The sequence below is a fragment of the Mytilus trossulus genome, chromosome 4, assembly GCF_036588685.1.
Source record: "Mytilus trossulus isolate FHL-02 chromosome 4, PNRI_Mtr1.1.1.hap1, whole genome shotgun sequence".
In the NCBI taxonomy this organism is placed as follows: domain Eukaryota; kingdom Metazoa; phylum Mollusca; class Bivalvia; order Mytilida; family Mytilidae; genus Mytilus; species Mytilus trossulus.
In genome coordinates, this window is record NC_086376.1 from 82,868,947 (window position 1) to 82,884,180 (window position 15,234).

The 15,234-nt window shown below is 31.9% G+C and overlaps 1 protein-coding gene across 3 annotated transcripts in view; it reads right to left on the bottom strand.

Moving 5' to 3' along the window:
- Positions 1 to 15,234, bottom strand: part of LOC134716136 (Kv channel-interacting protein 4-like) — a 180,024-nt gene that overhangs the window by 131,306 nt on the left and 33,484 nt on the right. Inside the window, exon 1 of one of the 3 annotated variants that reach the window (XM_063578929.1) lies at positions 4,656 to 4,822. The exons of the other annotated variants lie outside the window; for them this stretch is intronic. Within the exon in view, the coding sequence (XP_063434999.1) occupies positions 4,656 to 4,662 (7 nt within the window). The 5' untranslated portion in view covers positions 4,663 to 4,822. Of the gene's footprint in view, positions 1 to 4,655; positions 4,823 to 15,234 lie in introns of those variants that run through there. 3 annotated transcript variants of the gene reach the window in all.

Consider the following 15,234-nt stretch of genomic DNA (forward strand, 5'->3'; position numbering starts at 1 on the left):
TTGTGACAAACTAAATAAGTTTATATAAAAAAGGGATACAGCATGCATGTATATACTATATGCATTATATGTATGCTACATTCGGGACACACAGAGTCAGACTGGTTCATTTAAACCAGGAAGTCTAAGCAAATCATTAGGTTTTTGTTCTCATGTTCTTTTGCCTGTACCGATGTTCTTTTCTTTCACTGTTCTAGTTCGTGTTCTGCTCTCTTTTCATATATTCTTCTCCCTTGTAAAACAGTTAGTTTTAACAAAATCAGTTTCATTGTCAAACTTGTATCTTTCGAAATTTGTCTTGGCTAATGTACAAAAATAAGAAGACCTATTATGATTTCCAATGAGACGTATCAAAAAAAGTAACAGGGTACACACGTATGCCACCATAATAGGCCAACTTGTCAGCATGGCCAATGAGAGCTCCCGCGAGTTATGTGCAATATATTTTCAAACACATTGACACTTATATTAATGCAATGTTCATATTCGGGAAGGAAAAAAACAACAATAATAATGAACATGTTTTGGACATGACATTCTTTCTAATCTATATAATTACTTAAAATAGCAACGCTGGCCATATCCATAGAGGTACATGCTCAGGTACCTGTAGTAACATATAGTATTGTGTCATGTTATAAGCAGATAAGACGCGTTGAAAAAATATATTGCCCAATTTTCTTCATTGATATTTATTGTCTTTTACTCCAAAGTCTAAGGAATATATATGTGTCAGCAGTGTCATCTTTCACAAGATCCATTTTGTACAAGAAACGACTGAAAACACATTTATCGACTTCTGCACCAGCTGTTTTATTGGCTTTTATCAACTGATTATCTGGATATAATTAGATATACTACAAGATAAAGGTGCAGTTCTTCTGCTGTAAATGCAGTGGAAGATAAAACAATACCTGGCATCGATAGACACATGACTCTTGGATGTCACATCAATTAAACAGATCATGTAAATCGATTGAAAAACAATTGATTGGTTCCTTAGGATTAATCAATGTTAATTATCATTGGAATAACAAATTAATTACCGATGCTAAACAAAGCATGATTTTATTGGGATTACAACATTGAACCGGATAAAAAAATCCTTTTTTCTGATACATTGTATACTTACAAATAGACGGAGTTTGTCAAAGTAAGATGTAGATATCTTAAGACTGCTGAAGACTATATCAAAAGATATTTTCGACCAAAATGTTCGCATAGTCTGTGGTATCTTCACACAAGAGGGTTCTTTCTTTAAAACCGACTTTCACAGATAAGTCTTTTGTAAACGAAATTCGCTTCTTGCGTGCACAATTTAAGCATTAGGTTATGATTTTTCTTCACGTCACACTGCGCGAAACTATAATTGTTTTAATTTCTTCATATTTATGCCATCGAGAAATTATTTCTATACAATATCGGTTCTGATTGTTTGCCTTATGATAATGTCTAAAGGTCTATTGGAATACAGAGATAGATTTGGGAACATATAGATTTAAGGATTATATAAAATATGTAAGACAAGATATAATATTACAGTACAGGTATTTGAGGCCCGATGTACAATTATTGCTTCATGTTGACGGAATTTGTGATACTACGAAGCACTCCGAATTTTTTTAACTTGTATCGTCTACATGTATGTCTACTTATGTGTAAAAAACAAAAACTTTCAAACAAAAACGTACCAAAACAATCTTGACACATTCCCCATTTCCATTCTCAATTTTATTGATTGAAAATAAAATAGATATAAGACTGTCAAAGTTTACTTCATGATATACGGAATAAAGAAATTCATCTGAACGAAAAAGAGGGGCAAAATACTAGAGAATCATTCAAACTCGTAGATCGAAATTAAACTGACAACGCCATGACTTAAAAAGACAAAGACAAACAGACAAATAAAAGTACACAACATAGAAAACTTAAGACTAAGCAAAACGAACCACATCAAAACCTGGGGGTGATCTTTGGTGCTTCGAAAGGGTCAGCAGATTCTGCTCCGAATGTGACACCCGTCGTGTTGCACATGTTATAACAAACTTTTTGTTAAGTAAGAAGAAAAGATACACAATAGGGCAGTCTTCTAATGAATTAAATGTGTAAGAATTTTTAACAAACAAGCATGACACAAATGAAGTATGATGATATTACATACCCCTAATAAATAAAGTTGTTCGAACTAATATCAGCATTAAATTGTCATTTATTGAACCAATGCAATGTGTGAATATTATGTCATAACACTTTTGATAAGAAGACGCAATCGTGTTTTTGGTAATAAAATGTTTAAAGCAGAAACGAGCATAATATATATTTAAGTGTCATCATACTGAGTAAACAAAGTAATAAACATAGATTTGTCTAATAGGGTAAAGTATGGAGTACACCATGTACCGCAGAATACACGTTATCATACATTATGGTTTACAAAAATGTAACTGAGAGACCCTAAAGAAAAACCTAATGCACTATTACATTAAATCACTCAACATTTGGTCCATTATTCCCAAAGACCATTGAAAAATAATATATCAAAATTCTTGCTACAAATGTTTTGGTCACCAAAACCTGATCAAGACACCTTTGTACATGTAGAAAAGGAGAAGGCTTATGCTACAATGCATGCCTCGCAACCACAAAGTATAAAGGGGTTAATATAAGTTGTAATAACTTGTTTCCCAATCCACTATAAATAAATATGTTTAAACTAATCTGATCAAATAAGGGATAAATTTTAAGTGTGGTATTTTTGATAACTATTAACCCCCTTCCCCCTTCCTTTTCAAATGCATGTTACGTTGCTTGTGAATAGAATAATATTCAGAGATTTGGAGAAACAAATCAAGAGAAAAGCAACAAATTGCACATCTTGACACAGAAATAGTTGCATTACCCTCTACGCAACAATTATTTTATTTCTTAATTAAAAGTTATTTTCATGGGATTATTAAACAAACTTAATCCTGATTACTTTACCCTCAGTTGTATGATCTCAGATCACAATCGGCTCATATTTTATGTTTAATTTGATTGATATGTTAGCATTAGACAAATAGTTTTTGAAAGTTTCAATGATTTTTTAGCAAAACAAATTTGATATACTGATACATGCACATCATGTTCCACATTATTCGATCTGTACACTTTGAGTGTGCCTTCGTTGTAACGAGTAAACGTTGTGTACTATATTGCTAAGTTTTGTGTAATTATATTTGGAATTCAATTTGATAAAGCCTTTTAAAAGTTTCTTATGTCGAATACAAATAAAATTTTACGTAAAAAAGTACAAAAGACGCTTTGTATTAATTTTGTTTTTGTTCGTCTGTTTCAATTGGTAATTTTCTTCAATTCATTTTTTACGGAAAATCAGAATGCAACATAATATCACAAGAAACCTCATTGTCAACCACACGCAAAACCATTTGATTATATAAAGACGATTAAATATACAAGGAACTGCAATGTCAATTCAGTATTATCCATGCAGATAGAATAAAGAAAACACAGTCACTATTTTAAAATATGACTGATTTTTTACAATAAATTTAAATTGTATTGCTTCGCTTCTTTGTACATGCATGTAACAATATGTAACTAATGCATACAGTCGCTAATGATGTTTATCAGAAACGATGACATTTACAACATGAAAAAAATGTAGACGTTCACAAATTCAGCTCAAAATCAAGAATGACAATTTGGCGGCAAAACAACCAAAAAGCACTGAAACCTATTTAAAAGTTATGTATGTCAAATGTAAAACGCCAGTGTTAATTCAACCTCAAGACCGATTAAATATATATCAAAAACGTACAAGGGTCATGCAGTCGATTGCCAAAGATGAAAAAGTTATTGCGCAATTCCAATATGAGCAGGGGACACATTAAAAACGGGAAACATGGACATTGCGAAGAGCAATAATCTATCTAGAATGATAATGGTTATTTTACATTTAATCCATATCGAGGTGGACTGATTGATATCTTCGTCTACGAAAGCGTGATCCATTATATATATTTTATTATATCATATCTCTCCTTACTTAAGTGGAGGGTTTCGCTTACATACATGTACGTGCTTGAAGCCATCACGTTCGCGCGTATTAAATATCTTGTTTTTAGTTTTTGTCTTAGCAGGTTTTTTTTTTGCATATTGCTTAAATTAAACCATGAAATGCCTTTTGAAAGTATTTTTAGTGTACCGAGTTTGTGTGGTATGGGTACTGGTGTCGTTTATCTTGTTGACAGTCCTGTGGTGCAATTTTTAAATGGTTGGGGTCTTATTATCAGTTTAAATAAAGTTGTATCCAATTCATATCTAATTCTCCTAACACTAATGTCTCCTATTTTGGAGATTCTAATATCTTACTTCATTGATTTATACTATAAGCAGCATTGCACAAGTGTGTTGCAGCCAGAACATTACTTCATTAAACCTTGCAATTAAGAATCGAAAATTAAAGCTGCTCATCTACAAACATGTATCTACTTCCACGTGAATAATTGGTTTGAAAAATGTTCTTAAATTGTTTATGTGGTTTTGTTATGTTGCTTAAAATATAAATACTATATACACACTCTTGCTTGAATCAATAATTGATTTCTGGTGTATTCATGTATCATAGACTAGATTGTAATAGGTCCTACCTGACATTTCAGTTTTATGGATTAATCCTTATAACAAGCGAAAGTAAGCCAAATTATGAAATTTTAGCACTTAGTTTTAGTTCAAAATGGATTTGTTTTTTTACATCCTCACGGTTGCTTTGTTTAAAAAATACAACTAAAATGGTACGTATAATGTCGCCAATACAATAACAAAAAGGGTACTAATCTAAGCGCAGACCATTATATACTAACATTTACGATATCTTGTTCAATGCCAAGAAGCACTTGTTGTGTGTCTTAGAATGCTAATAAAAATAAGTTATCCATAACATAATTCATCTTGAACAATAGTCGAACACAGCAATATGATGTCGAACTATGCTACCATTACTCTGTTTTAAATTAGTTTTGCTTATTAAGTAAACACCATTATCAACGTAAAAACAAAAGAATTTATTGTTTATAGACTCTGCAGTAATTTGTGGTTTATAATGAGCTACCATGATATATTTACATACGCGGTGAAAGACTCTGCACTAGTATGAAATTGGCTGCTTGGTGGTAGTTTTTTTTTGCATAACACCGTTCAGTGACAAATATTTCATACATCTTTAGGACAAGAAGTTGTTTCAAACCGTTATTCTAAATAAGAAGTAAATCATGTAGAAATGCCAAATATTCAGGAATTGTAGGAATTAAATCAGAACATTAATATAGGTTAAAAAAAATAATGCGCCAAAGGAAACCAATAAAATGGCAAATCAACTCAACGGTCAAGAACATGATCTTTAACAGATGATTTCATATAAAGTATATGAGCTATATATCGCTGTAAATCGGTTGTTAAACTATTCGAATACTTTGTACGTGACTGTAGGTTGTATGAATTATGCATTTTATTTTCAAGTAAATTTCTGCCATATAAAAATATAACAATAGGTTGAGCCCAGTTATAATCAGTCGATTATACGGTAGAAATCGGTCAAATTGATAAATCAGTCTAAACAAAACAGCTTGAGGTTCAGCAAAGAATGCTCGAGTTGTAATCGGATTCTTTAGTCAGTGTCTTGAAAATACAGTTAAGACCAAAACAGAATTTTGAAGACTGCTGAATAAGAGATCTAGTGTACATGTGAATTGGACAACAACAAACCGACATGTATAACCAAAAGACATCTAGTGGCCAGCATAAAGTGTTCAATCCGTATCAGGTCTAAATCGACAAAAGTCTTTTAAAGTTGACTAAAGATCTTTCATCAACACTATTTCTCTAAATAATGAAAACATATGAAAAACTACGAGGTTGCAGAATTTGGACAGACATACGAAAATATGATGAAGTTAACCTTGTTTTATTTAGAACTCAACCCCCCCCCCCCCCTTTATCTTTTTAATCTCTATCAAAAACAGTAATAAACAGTTATTGTTCCCACAACACCTAATTTTTGAGATAAGTCACGTTCATTCAGCCTCGTTTCAACAAAAGCAGTGAATTATTCATCATGGTTGGGACAAACAAGAACACCTTATTCTTTTCAAGACAGTTGGTTCGAAAAAGAGTTCATTTAGTTATTTAAGACTCTAATTACTGCACTGGTTTGTTATGGCAGTTGTTTTGCATTGTAAGTTTGAACAGTTAATGTATATTGAAGATCTCTTTATCTTGATCTGAATATAAAGGACTGATATAGTGGGTTTGGCCATACCGTAACTGTTACTGCATAACCTTGACCAAACCCTTCTTTACACGGAAATCTGTCTTAAACAATCCATCTGTAACCTGGAAACATGTGTTAACCAATCGATCCCTCTGTAACATGAAAACATGTGTTAACCACATTCTTTAAAACCTGGAACCCCGAGTGTCTACACCATACCCGTCATAACATGGAAACCTGCCGTAACCAATCCTTTCATAACATGAAACATGTTTTTACCCAAACGTAGCTTCAAAACATTAAAACCTGTCGTAACCAAACCCTTCATAACTTGAAAACCGACAGATAGGTCCCCTGTTTCTAAGTAAATGACTTACATGTAATACCGATTACGAACAGTGGTCTGTCATTTTGAATAAAGCCATCGAAAATTTTACGAAAAAAGCAGGATGTTACAAGTTAACTCCCTCGATCTTCTGCTATTACATTGTGCTTTTGTCTTTCTTTTGTTCATTAGTAGTGATCTGCATGAACATTGTTCTTTTTATAATGATTTTTGAACTTTTTTTCTTTAATCAGCTATCGTATACTCAATCCATCTTATCAACACATACTTTGTTTTCACGTTTGATAAGGGCAATACGGATGATTCAATCCTTTAAAGCAAAACGAATATACCCAAATAAGTTTATCTTTAATTGTAGCGGTAAAGTTATCTAAATGATAAATGCAAGTCCTTCAAATATGCACTGAGAAGAAATGTCTTCATGTCAGATGTTAAATAAAAGGAATAACATAAAAAGACGCTTGAAAACTTAAGAGATCGAGAAAATGCTATAGACATAAACTATCTGATGAATGTTTTAGTGTGTCTTGTATTTTCCCACAGTGTCGTAATTGTCCATCGAATTACTGTTGTTAAACGAGTTAAGCAAATGATTGAAAACAGAAAAGTGACAGCGAACCAATTAAATGATGGTTGCCGCGTGAAAAATTGCGCTTTCTGATCGATCTATATTCTAAGGTTCGATTACATACCTAAAACAAGATCATTAGAGAAACGCAGCATAACGGTCCTACTGGAGTTCAGGAGTTGAACGACCAACACAAACCAAAGCATCAATTATTTACATAATTCAACCTTGAGATGACAAGATGAAATTCATTCCCTATACCCTTGGTATACGGGTTGAATACCGATTGACGCTTTTCGTCTCATAGCTTGTTTAGCTTTAAACAGAAATCTGTCAGTTTAAAATTAATCCCTCTCCTGGGAGAATTTTGTTTAAATTGACTTTTATAAATATATGGGGGGAAATGTCAATTTGACGAGTCAAGATATGTATTTCACTATGTTTCCTTTTATACACATTCGGGGATAGATCATAACATATCGTAAATGGTTTGAAAACCATATTCATAATCTATAATTATGATTTATACGTATACCATTAAACCTAAAATGTATAAGCATTATTTGGAATAATGGACATTAGGAAATGCAATCTGGTCAGTAAACTATCCATGGGCATCTCTTCACTACGTAGAGTTTCTATTTACATACACACATTAAAATGTCCAGTCTTAAGTAATTTAAAACTTACTTTATCAAACGTCTTATCGTGATCTATACATGCAAAGTTACAGACGCCATATGCCCCCTTCTTCGTGCTTATGTATCATTAACTATTAAAAGGGACAATAATGTACTTTAAGTTGTGTTAAAAATGAAAAAGTTATTGATAAGCGAAAAAATATACCATACCACAGAAGACGTAAAGCAAAAAATCGATACAAAAGAACATATCCACGGGCAATTTAGATAAATGACGAGAAAATATGGGGTAATTCTGCAAGTCGAATTATTCGTAAATAGCATGGTGGTTTGGTTTTGCTGTCGACGTATCAGTAGAACAGTAAATATACGATATACGATGTCTGACTGTGCCGGTCATTTCTATCAGTAACTCTGGAAAAAACTGTTATGCACGTAAAATGATAAATTATTTGTACATTCTCCGTCTAATGAGCTACACAAATTATTAAGATTAACATGATAGAGAACAAAATTGCAGTTTTAACATACCAGTAAAAATGCTGACAGAGACAAGTCCTAAGTTTTCTTATTTCGTCCAATAATTAAGAGGTTGATATTCATAAAAAGACACCTCGATGTCAAGCACATATTTTTTTTTATCGATAAAACACTTTACAGTATTTTAACATTTATTAATGCACGGTAATAAAAAAAAAAGAAATTTAAAACCAAGCAACCTGTCCATCTCAATGGTTGCATATCTTGAATTTGAATTTTTTAAATCCTCAATCTATTTTTTTATTTCAGGTTTAGAAATGAAGTTTTTTTTTATCAAGCAATAACAAGACATGTCATTTTCATAACAAACATTTCTTAAAAGAAACTAAGGACTCGACTCCCTATAGGTTGACCTTTAGTAAAAATCTTTAACATAACAAATTTGACAGATGAAAGATATGTTTGCCCGTGTTTATTGCTGGTCGTTGGTCCTGCGACCGACCGCTAAAACATCGTTTGCGGGTTCTCGCTGGAAAAAATCAGATGAATTTGACTATTTTTAAGGTTTTTTTGGTGCTGATGATATATTTCTTCAAATGGTTTGCTTCTTATACATCATTGACTTTCGCATATTCTGCTTTTGCGTTCCAAATGAAAGTAAATCCACAAAAGCGCTTCAGAAGTATTAAAATAACGCGTTCTTTCCTTTTTTAACTTTACTAAATGATAAAGTTGTACAATAAAAATAAATCCCTCCAGGACATTCAGAACCATAAATGTATGAACCATTTACGATTTCATGGACGTAGTAAAAGAAAAAAATCGAAAAGTTAATAAAACAAATAGAATTTAAACTATAAAAGTTATAAATAATGTTTTTGAACACGATAATTATAAATATCCATAAATCAAGATTTTCTTCAGCCTAAGATATCATAGTAAATGTAACTTTATCAATACAATGCAAGCTTTACAAGAAACAAATGCGTCAATTTGTAACTGTAATTACAATAATTATTAGCTTCCACTCTAGATATAAATTATAATATAAAAAAGATGTGATGTGATTGCCATTGAGACAACTCTTCACAAGAGACCAAATGAGACAGAAATTTTAAACATCTATTGTCACCGTACGGCCTTCAATAATGAGCAAAGCCTATACATTATAGTCAGCTATAAAAGGCCTCGAAATGGCAAATATTATACAATTCAAACGATAAAACTATAATAGGTTGTTTTTGAATTTCCTTCCTATTGAGCGTTTAGATAAATAAGACAAACAAGTCATTATTTTACCAAATATTTAGAAATGTAACATAAAGTGAAAAAGATGCTAAAAAATAAAATTAAACACTAATAAAATAAGGAGATTTGGTACGATTGTCAATAACAGTTTTGTACCACAGTCCAAAGGAAGAGAATGTAGGTCACCTTAATTTTCGGCCTTCTAAAATGAAAAAAAAATACCAATTCCTATGAATTACGGAACAAATCCTTGGAAATAAACAAAGGTAAAATTGTTCAAATAAACGCAAGTATAAAGACAACAAATTTCGCAATATAAGGTTAAAATGCTCAACTAATGTTTGTTTTTAACGTCCTGTGACACATATTTCATGTAAACTCGCGATGATAAAAATTTACACAAAAAGTATTTTTTTAGGTTTCTAAAGAGGATAGAAAGTAAGTGAAATGCGGAAAGTTTTGAGACCACAAGAAGAGATTGACAGAAATTATGTTGCCTCCCCATTGACCATTGACCATCAACACGCAATTCCTGGACAACATTGGTTTCGCTTGAACATGCTAGCTTTGAAAATTTATATAATCTGCTCACTGTAGCTAAGTACTCATGGGGTTTGTGTTGGAGTTATCTCAAAAGACAATTAAGCATTAATAACTGGTAATACGCATACTACAGACCAATACACCATCAATGATCAAAGAAAAGATTAATGGATTTTCTTTTATATAAAGGATGCACTATCAGTTTTAGTACCCCTTATGAATATAGATAATAGAAAAAAATGTATATCTACGCAACACAAATTTAAATTGTGAGAACAAAATTCAAACAAATAACTAATAATTTCCTTGTCAAAACTGTCCTATTCATATACATGGCACGAAATAAAAAAGCTTATAGTAAAAATTGAGAATGGAAATGGGGAAGGTTTTAAAGAGACATCAACCCGACCATAGAGCGACAACAGTGATTGCACACCTGTCAAGTCAAATCAATACAAAAATAAAATGTATGTCCAATTGCAAACATTTCAGACATTTTAATGAAAAAAACCCCGAATAACTAAGAAATAAAATAAAATGTCTCTATCTGTAAAGTGTGCTATCGGAATGAACTCTTTCTAACTGTCACTGGTATATGTTATAAATGCCTTGCAAAAGAAACACATGATCTCCAAAATATAGTTGTTTGATTACACCTTAATTGGTTAGTCGTACATTTTTGTTCCTCTCATACCATTTTACTTAAATAATCTATTATATGTATTTTATTTCGTTTGAAATAGGGGTTTTCCCGTTTGCTATTTGTAGTTTATATTTACAGATGGGAACTAGTATAACTAGTTCGGATACTGGTTTTGTAACAGTATGTACTATTTATAAGTTTGATGTTAGGTGCAGGAGGCACGAGGAAAGTTTTGGCGGTTTTTATGGGTGGTGTTTAAAGGTACTATATAAAGTTTGGGATTTAAATGTATTAGTATCGAAGGTGCTCGCAGTTACGTCGGATTGAAGTTGGTCACATAGGTATATGTGCAGTTGCTGCTATGTTTATTGTACGTACAGGCGTTGGAGGCATTAGCCGGGGGAAAAGAAACGATGCGAAAGAGGAACAATGTTATATGTCATGTGTTTATATAATGTTTCGATTGAAGAAATATGTACAATTCAGTAAAATAAAATATTGTATCGCAAGAGAAAATAAGATGTTACTGCGAGCAACTAATCCTATATCTGTGTTTGTCTTGTTTATAGCCTATTGAATTAGAGATTAAATACTTTAAATTCGGACGAGCAGGGCGAGGGATAATTTAAATAACAATATTATACTACACTATTAAAAAACACCAAAATTGATTAGGCTTCACTGCACAAATCTTTACACTTGTATATTATTGTTTGACGTTTAAAGCCCAGCGGTAAATATTATTGTAATTACAAGGCGAGTCACCCCAAGACTTCAATTAATCTAAGTTTGCTTAAAGGATACAATGAAATCATAACAAATATAACCATCACTATATGGTTAATATCGAACTGTACATTTAATCAATGATATAATTTGTAGGTTCTTTTTTCCACCTTAAAGTATCAAACAATTTGATGTACATTGTATTAGTTTATCAGTAATATTTATTGTATATTTCCAATATGGAAACTGACGAGGCAATAAACGAATCGAAATCAATTTTTTGCCGTTGAAAATTATTTGATTTATTGAAACCCGGTAATCATCAGAAATTGCTTTCACGATAGACTAAGAAAATAAATATGTCGAGTGTTTCCAAGGACCCAAAAGTAACTAATCATAAATCAAACAAGAAGAATAAAATGAAGAAAAGAAATATCCCCAAATTTTATCGGCAAGAATAAGCGGTCGATGCTTTTTTGTGAAAATATGCGATAACATATGGATCTTTTCAAGTGTTAAAGTTTATGAGACTGCCTAAGGCTGTAATGAAGAAAAAAAGCCATAGAATAATTAGGTATAAGAACCGATTAATCATTCTGTCAAAGGAACCAAGTGTGGTCTGAAAGGGAAGAGTAATGTATGTCAAATTCAAATATACTATAGTTATCCGTAAAGGAGGAAGATAAATATAACAACGAACCGAGCAATAGTTAGTCCATCTGCATCTGTAGTTGTGTAATGAGTTTAAAATGGTTACCGCTGGAATTGTAGACGTTCATAAAAAAATAGGGGCCGGTAGAACCAAATTATTACTTATCTTTTGTTCCCGCCAAGTTTAAACAAAATTTATAATCAATCATTTGTATTTCATTGAAATATTTAGTACTTTATTGCACACTTAAAATGTTTTATGTTTTGCATTTATTTACAAAAGAGAGGCGTATGATACAAAAGGAACATGCAAATTCACAAGTCGAAGATATATTGACAATACACGCAATGGCTTAAAAGAACAAAATAGACAAAAAAACAAAAGTTACTGTACACAAATTGGAAAGAAAACACAGGAAACCAATAACTAAACACACATGGAAAACCAATGACGAAACAAAGAAAACCAAATTGAATGACGAAATACACATGGAAAACCAATGACGAAACAAAGACAACCAATGACGAAACAACAACAACATGTGCTTCTGAAGGGTAAGCAGATTAGTTTTCTGCCTACATTCGGTATTTTTGGTGAACCATTGTGTGTCTATTCGTTCTTTTGAGGGAGGAAGTATGAATCTGTTCTCGACTTCCGTTTATTTCTTTATCCCTTTTACGTATAGTTGTCGGTATATTAATTCTTTAAATACTGTACTTCAAATGATGAAAACATTGTTTTAAATGATAAAAGTGGTGTTTTTTTTTTACTGAAAATAATATAGACGGCACATTTACTTTTTCTCAAGGATTTTCATTATATATCCAGACAGTCTTGATCTTGACAATATTTTCTTTCTCGTCATGTAAAGTGTCATATAAGTGTTGATCATATTGAGTTAATATATATCCTATTCTTTGGCAAATACCACATGACATCTTGATGCAAGCTGACTCAAAGTCAAAATTACAGTTTGACGTAAAATCTATAACTAAGACGTGATGATATTCTAGTAATTATCATTTTCCTTTTTTTCGTCACTAATTTTTGACACTATTTGATTTATCAACATTCTTCAGTGTAAAATACAAATCACAGTACGAGAAAATCTAGATATATTTATGGGTAGAGATTTTGGCAGCGCACCGCAAATTGAATGTATTTCTCCATAAGACATTTAGTCAATGACTAGATGACAGTAAGTAAACCAATTGGTAAATTGATTGATAGATTGATTGATAGATGCATTTTTTAACGTTTCGTTAGCTCAAAAAGCTTTATTACTGTGTGACGAGGTTAACCCCTTTACATCGAAGAACTATTGAATACTATATCAAAGAAACATGTTGTATCTGACCACAACCAAAAAACTCTAAGACAAATATTATAAGGATTTGCATAACGAGAATAATAATCTAAAATTATAACAACACAAAGACCATCTGTTACCCTAGCTTCCACAAGTGGGGAATTATTTATATAAAATAACTCTACAAAGCACGTGTGTCTTTAACAAAATATAAAAAGAAATGAACCCATCTGTTCTATCATACATTTGTTATTCTCCATACATAATCCGAGGTATAGAAATATGTCCTTGTTTCTACCTCAGAGGGTTACTACTATTCGCGAATGATGATCATATGACTGTGCAGGACTTCTAAATGTACAGCAAAGTCCGATAGAAACCTCGTGAAAGCAGAACGCCATGCTTTCTTTCCGTTTAAGGTCGCTTGTAGCACCTGTCGAACATACCATAATGTTCTGTTGGTAGTCGAAATTCCCATGCTTTGTACCGGTCGACTCATTCATTAGAACATATCCAATTCAAATAAAGATGATCGAAAGATACCAGAGGGACATTTAACTTCTTCAGTCGAAAATAAGCTAACAACGCCATGGTTAAAAAAGGGTTTACTGACAAACAGCCTAACAATAGTACACAACACACAACAAAGAAAACTAAAGACCCAAGCAACACGTTATTTCAACAAAAACTGGAGGTGATCTCATGTGTCCGGAAGGATAAGCAGATCCTGCTCAAAATATGACACCTGTCGTGTTCGCTGTCATTACATATTTGCCATGGTACTGTGACGAACAATAATTTATCAATCAACCATGTTTTCGCTAGGCATGGACTAGCTAAGATGGTTTATAAAGATAAATATTATTCTCAAATTCCTTAATTATAACATAATTTCATGAAAATAGGAATTCACAGACTTGTTTCAAACAATGAAAAGTTATAATTTTGACATTGTATAACCAATTGTTAGGTGCAACTGTAAAAGGCTGCAATATTTGCCATTGGATTTCATTTACAGTGTTAACAAAAAAGATATACTTAGTATATATATATTTGGACAGAACAATTTTCAACAGATATATATTTAAACGTCTGATATCAGAGTAAACTAGAACAATTTCAGACAATTATTAGTTTTAGGAAACCATGGAAAGTAACCTCTTTGTAAGCTGAATTTTAAAAATGAACATTTTCTTATCCGATGACAAAACGTGCTGCTTTTTATCCAATTAATTTGAGTTCGTGCTATTGAATTCGTGTTATGGTGAGAACATGTTTTAGTTCGTTGTGTTCATAACAGTAAATAAACATACACATTTTTTGTTCTATATTTAATATATACGTAGAAATGTTCTCATTTATCAGCAAAACATTAAGATTTAAGCAATTAAACCAGAAAAAGAAAAAATAGTTAAAACTTCATATCGACATACAAAAGCAGTGATAAGGTACAAAACATAGTATCAACTTGATGACAGAAGAAAAAAAAACCAGGCAATTAAGATTTCATTCCACAATCCATAATTCAAAACTACAAAACATCTTATACAAATATAAGTGCACCTGGAAAAGAAACATTGACCCTCTTCCTGTGTTATCAAAACTAATTGTTCTTATAGGAGCAAGAAAATTAAAGATAAATTATGTATTCATTACATCTATGCACATGATGTACATCAGATGAAGTGCCCTCATATCATTGGAGCTGCCGCCCCTCAGAAATGAGAAGATGGACATTCTTAATTCAAAAGAATTAAGAAGAAAAAAAAAAGACAACGATATAGCTTATATAAAGTTAATATGC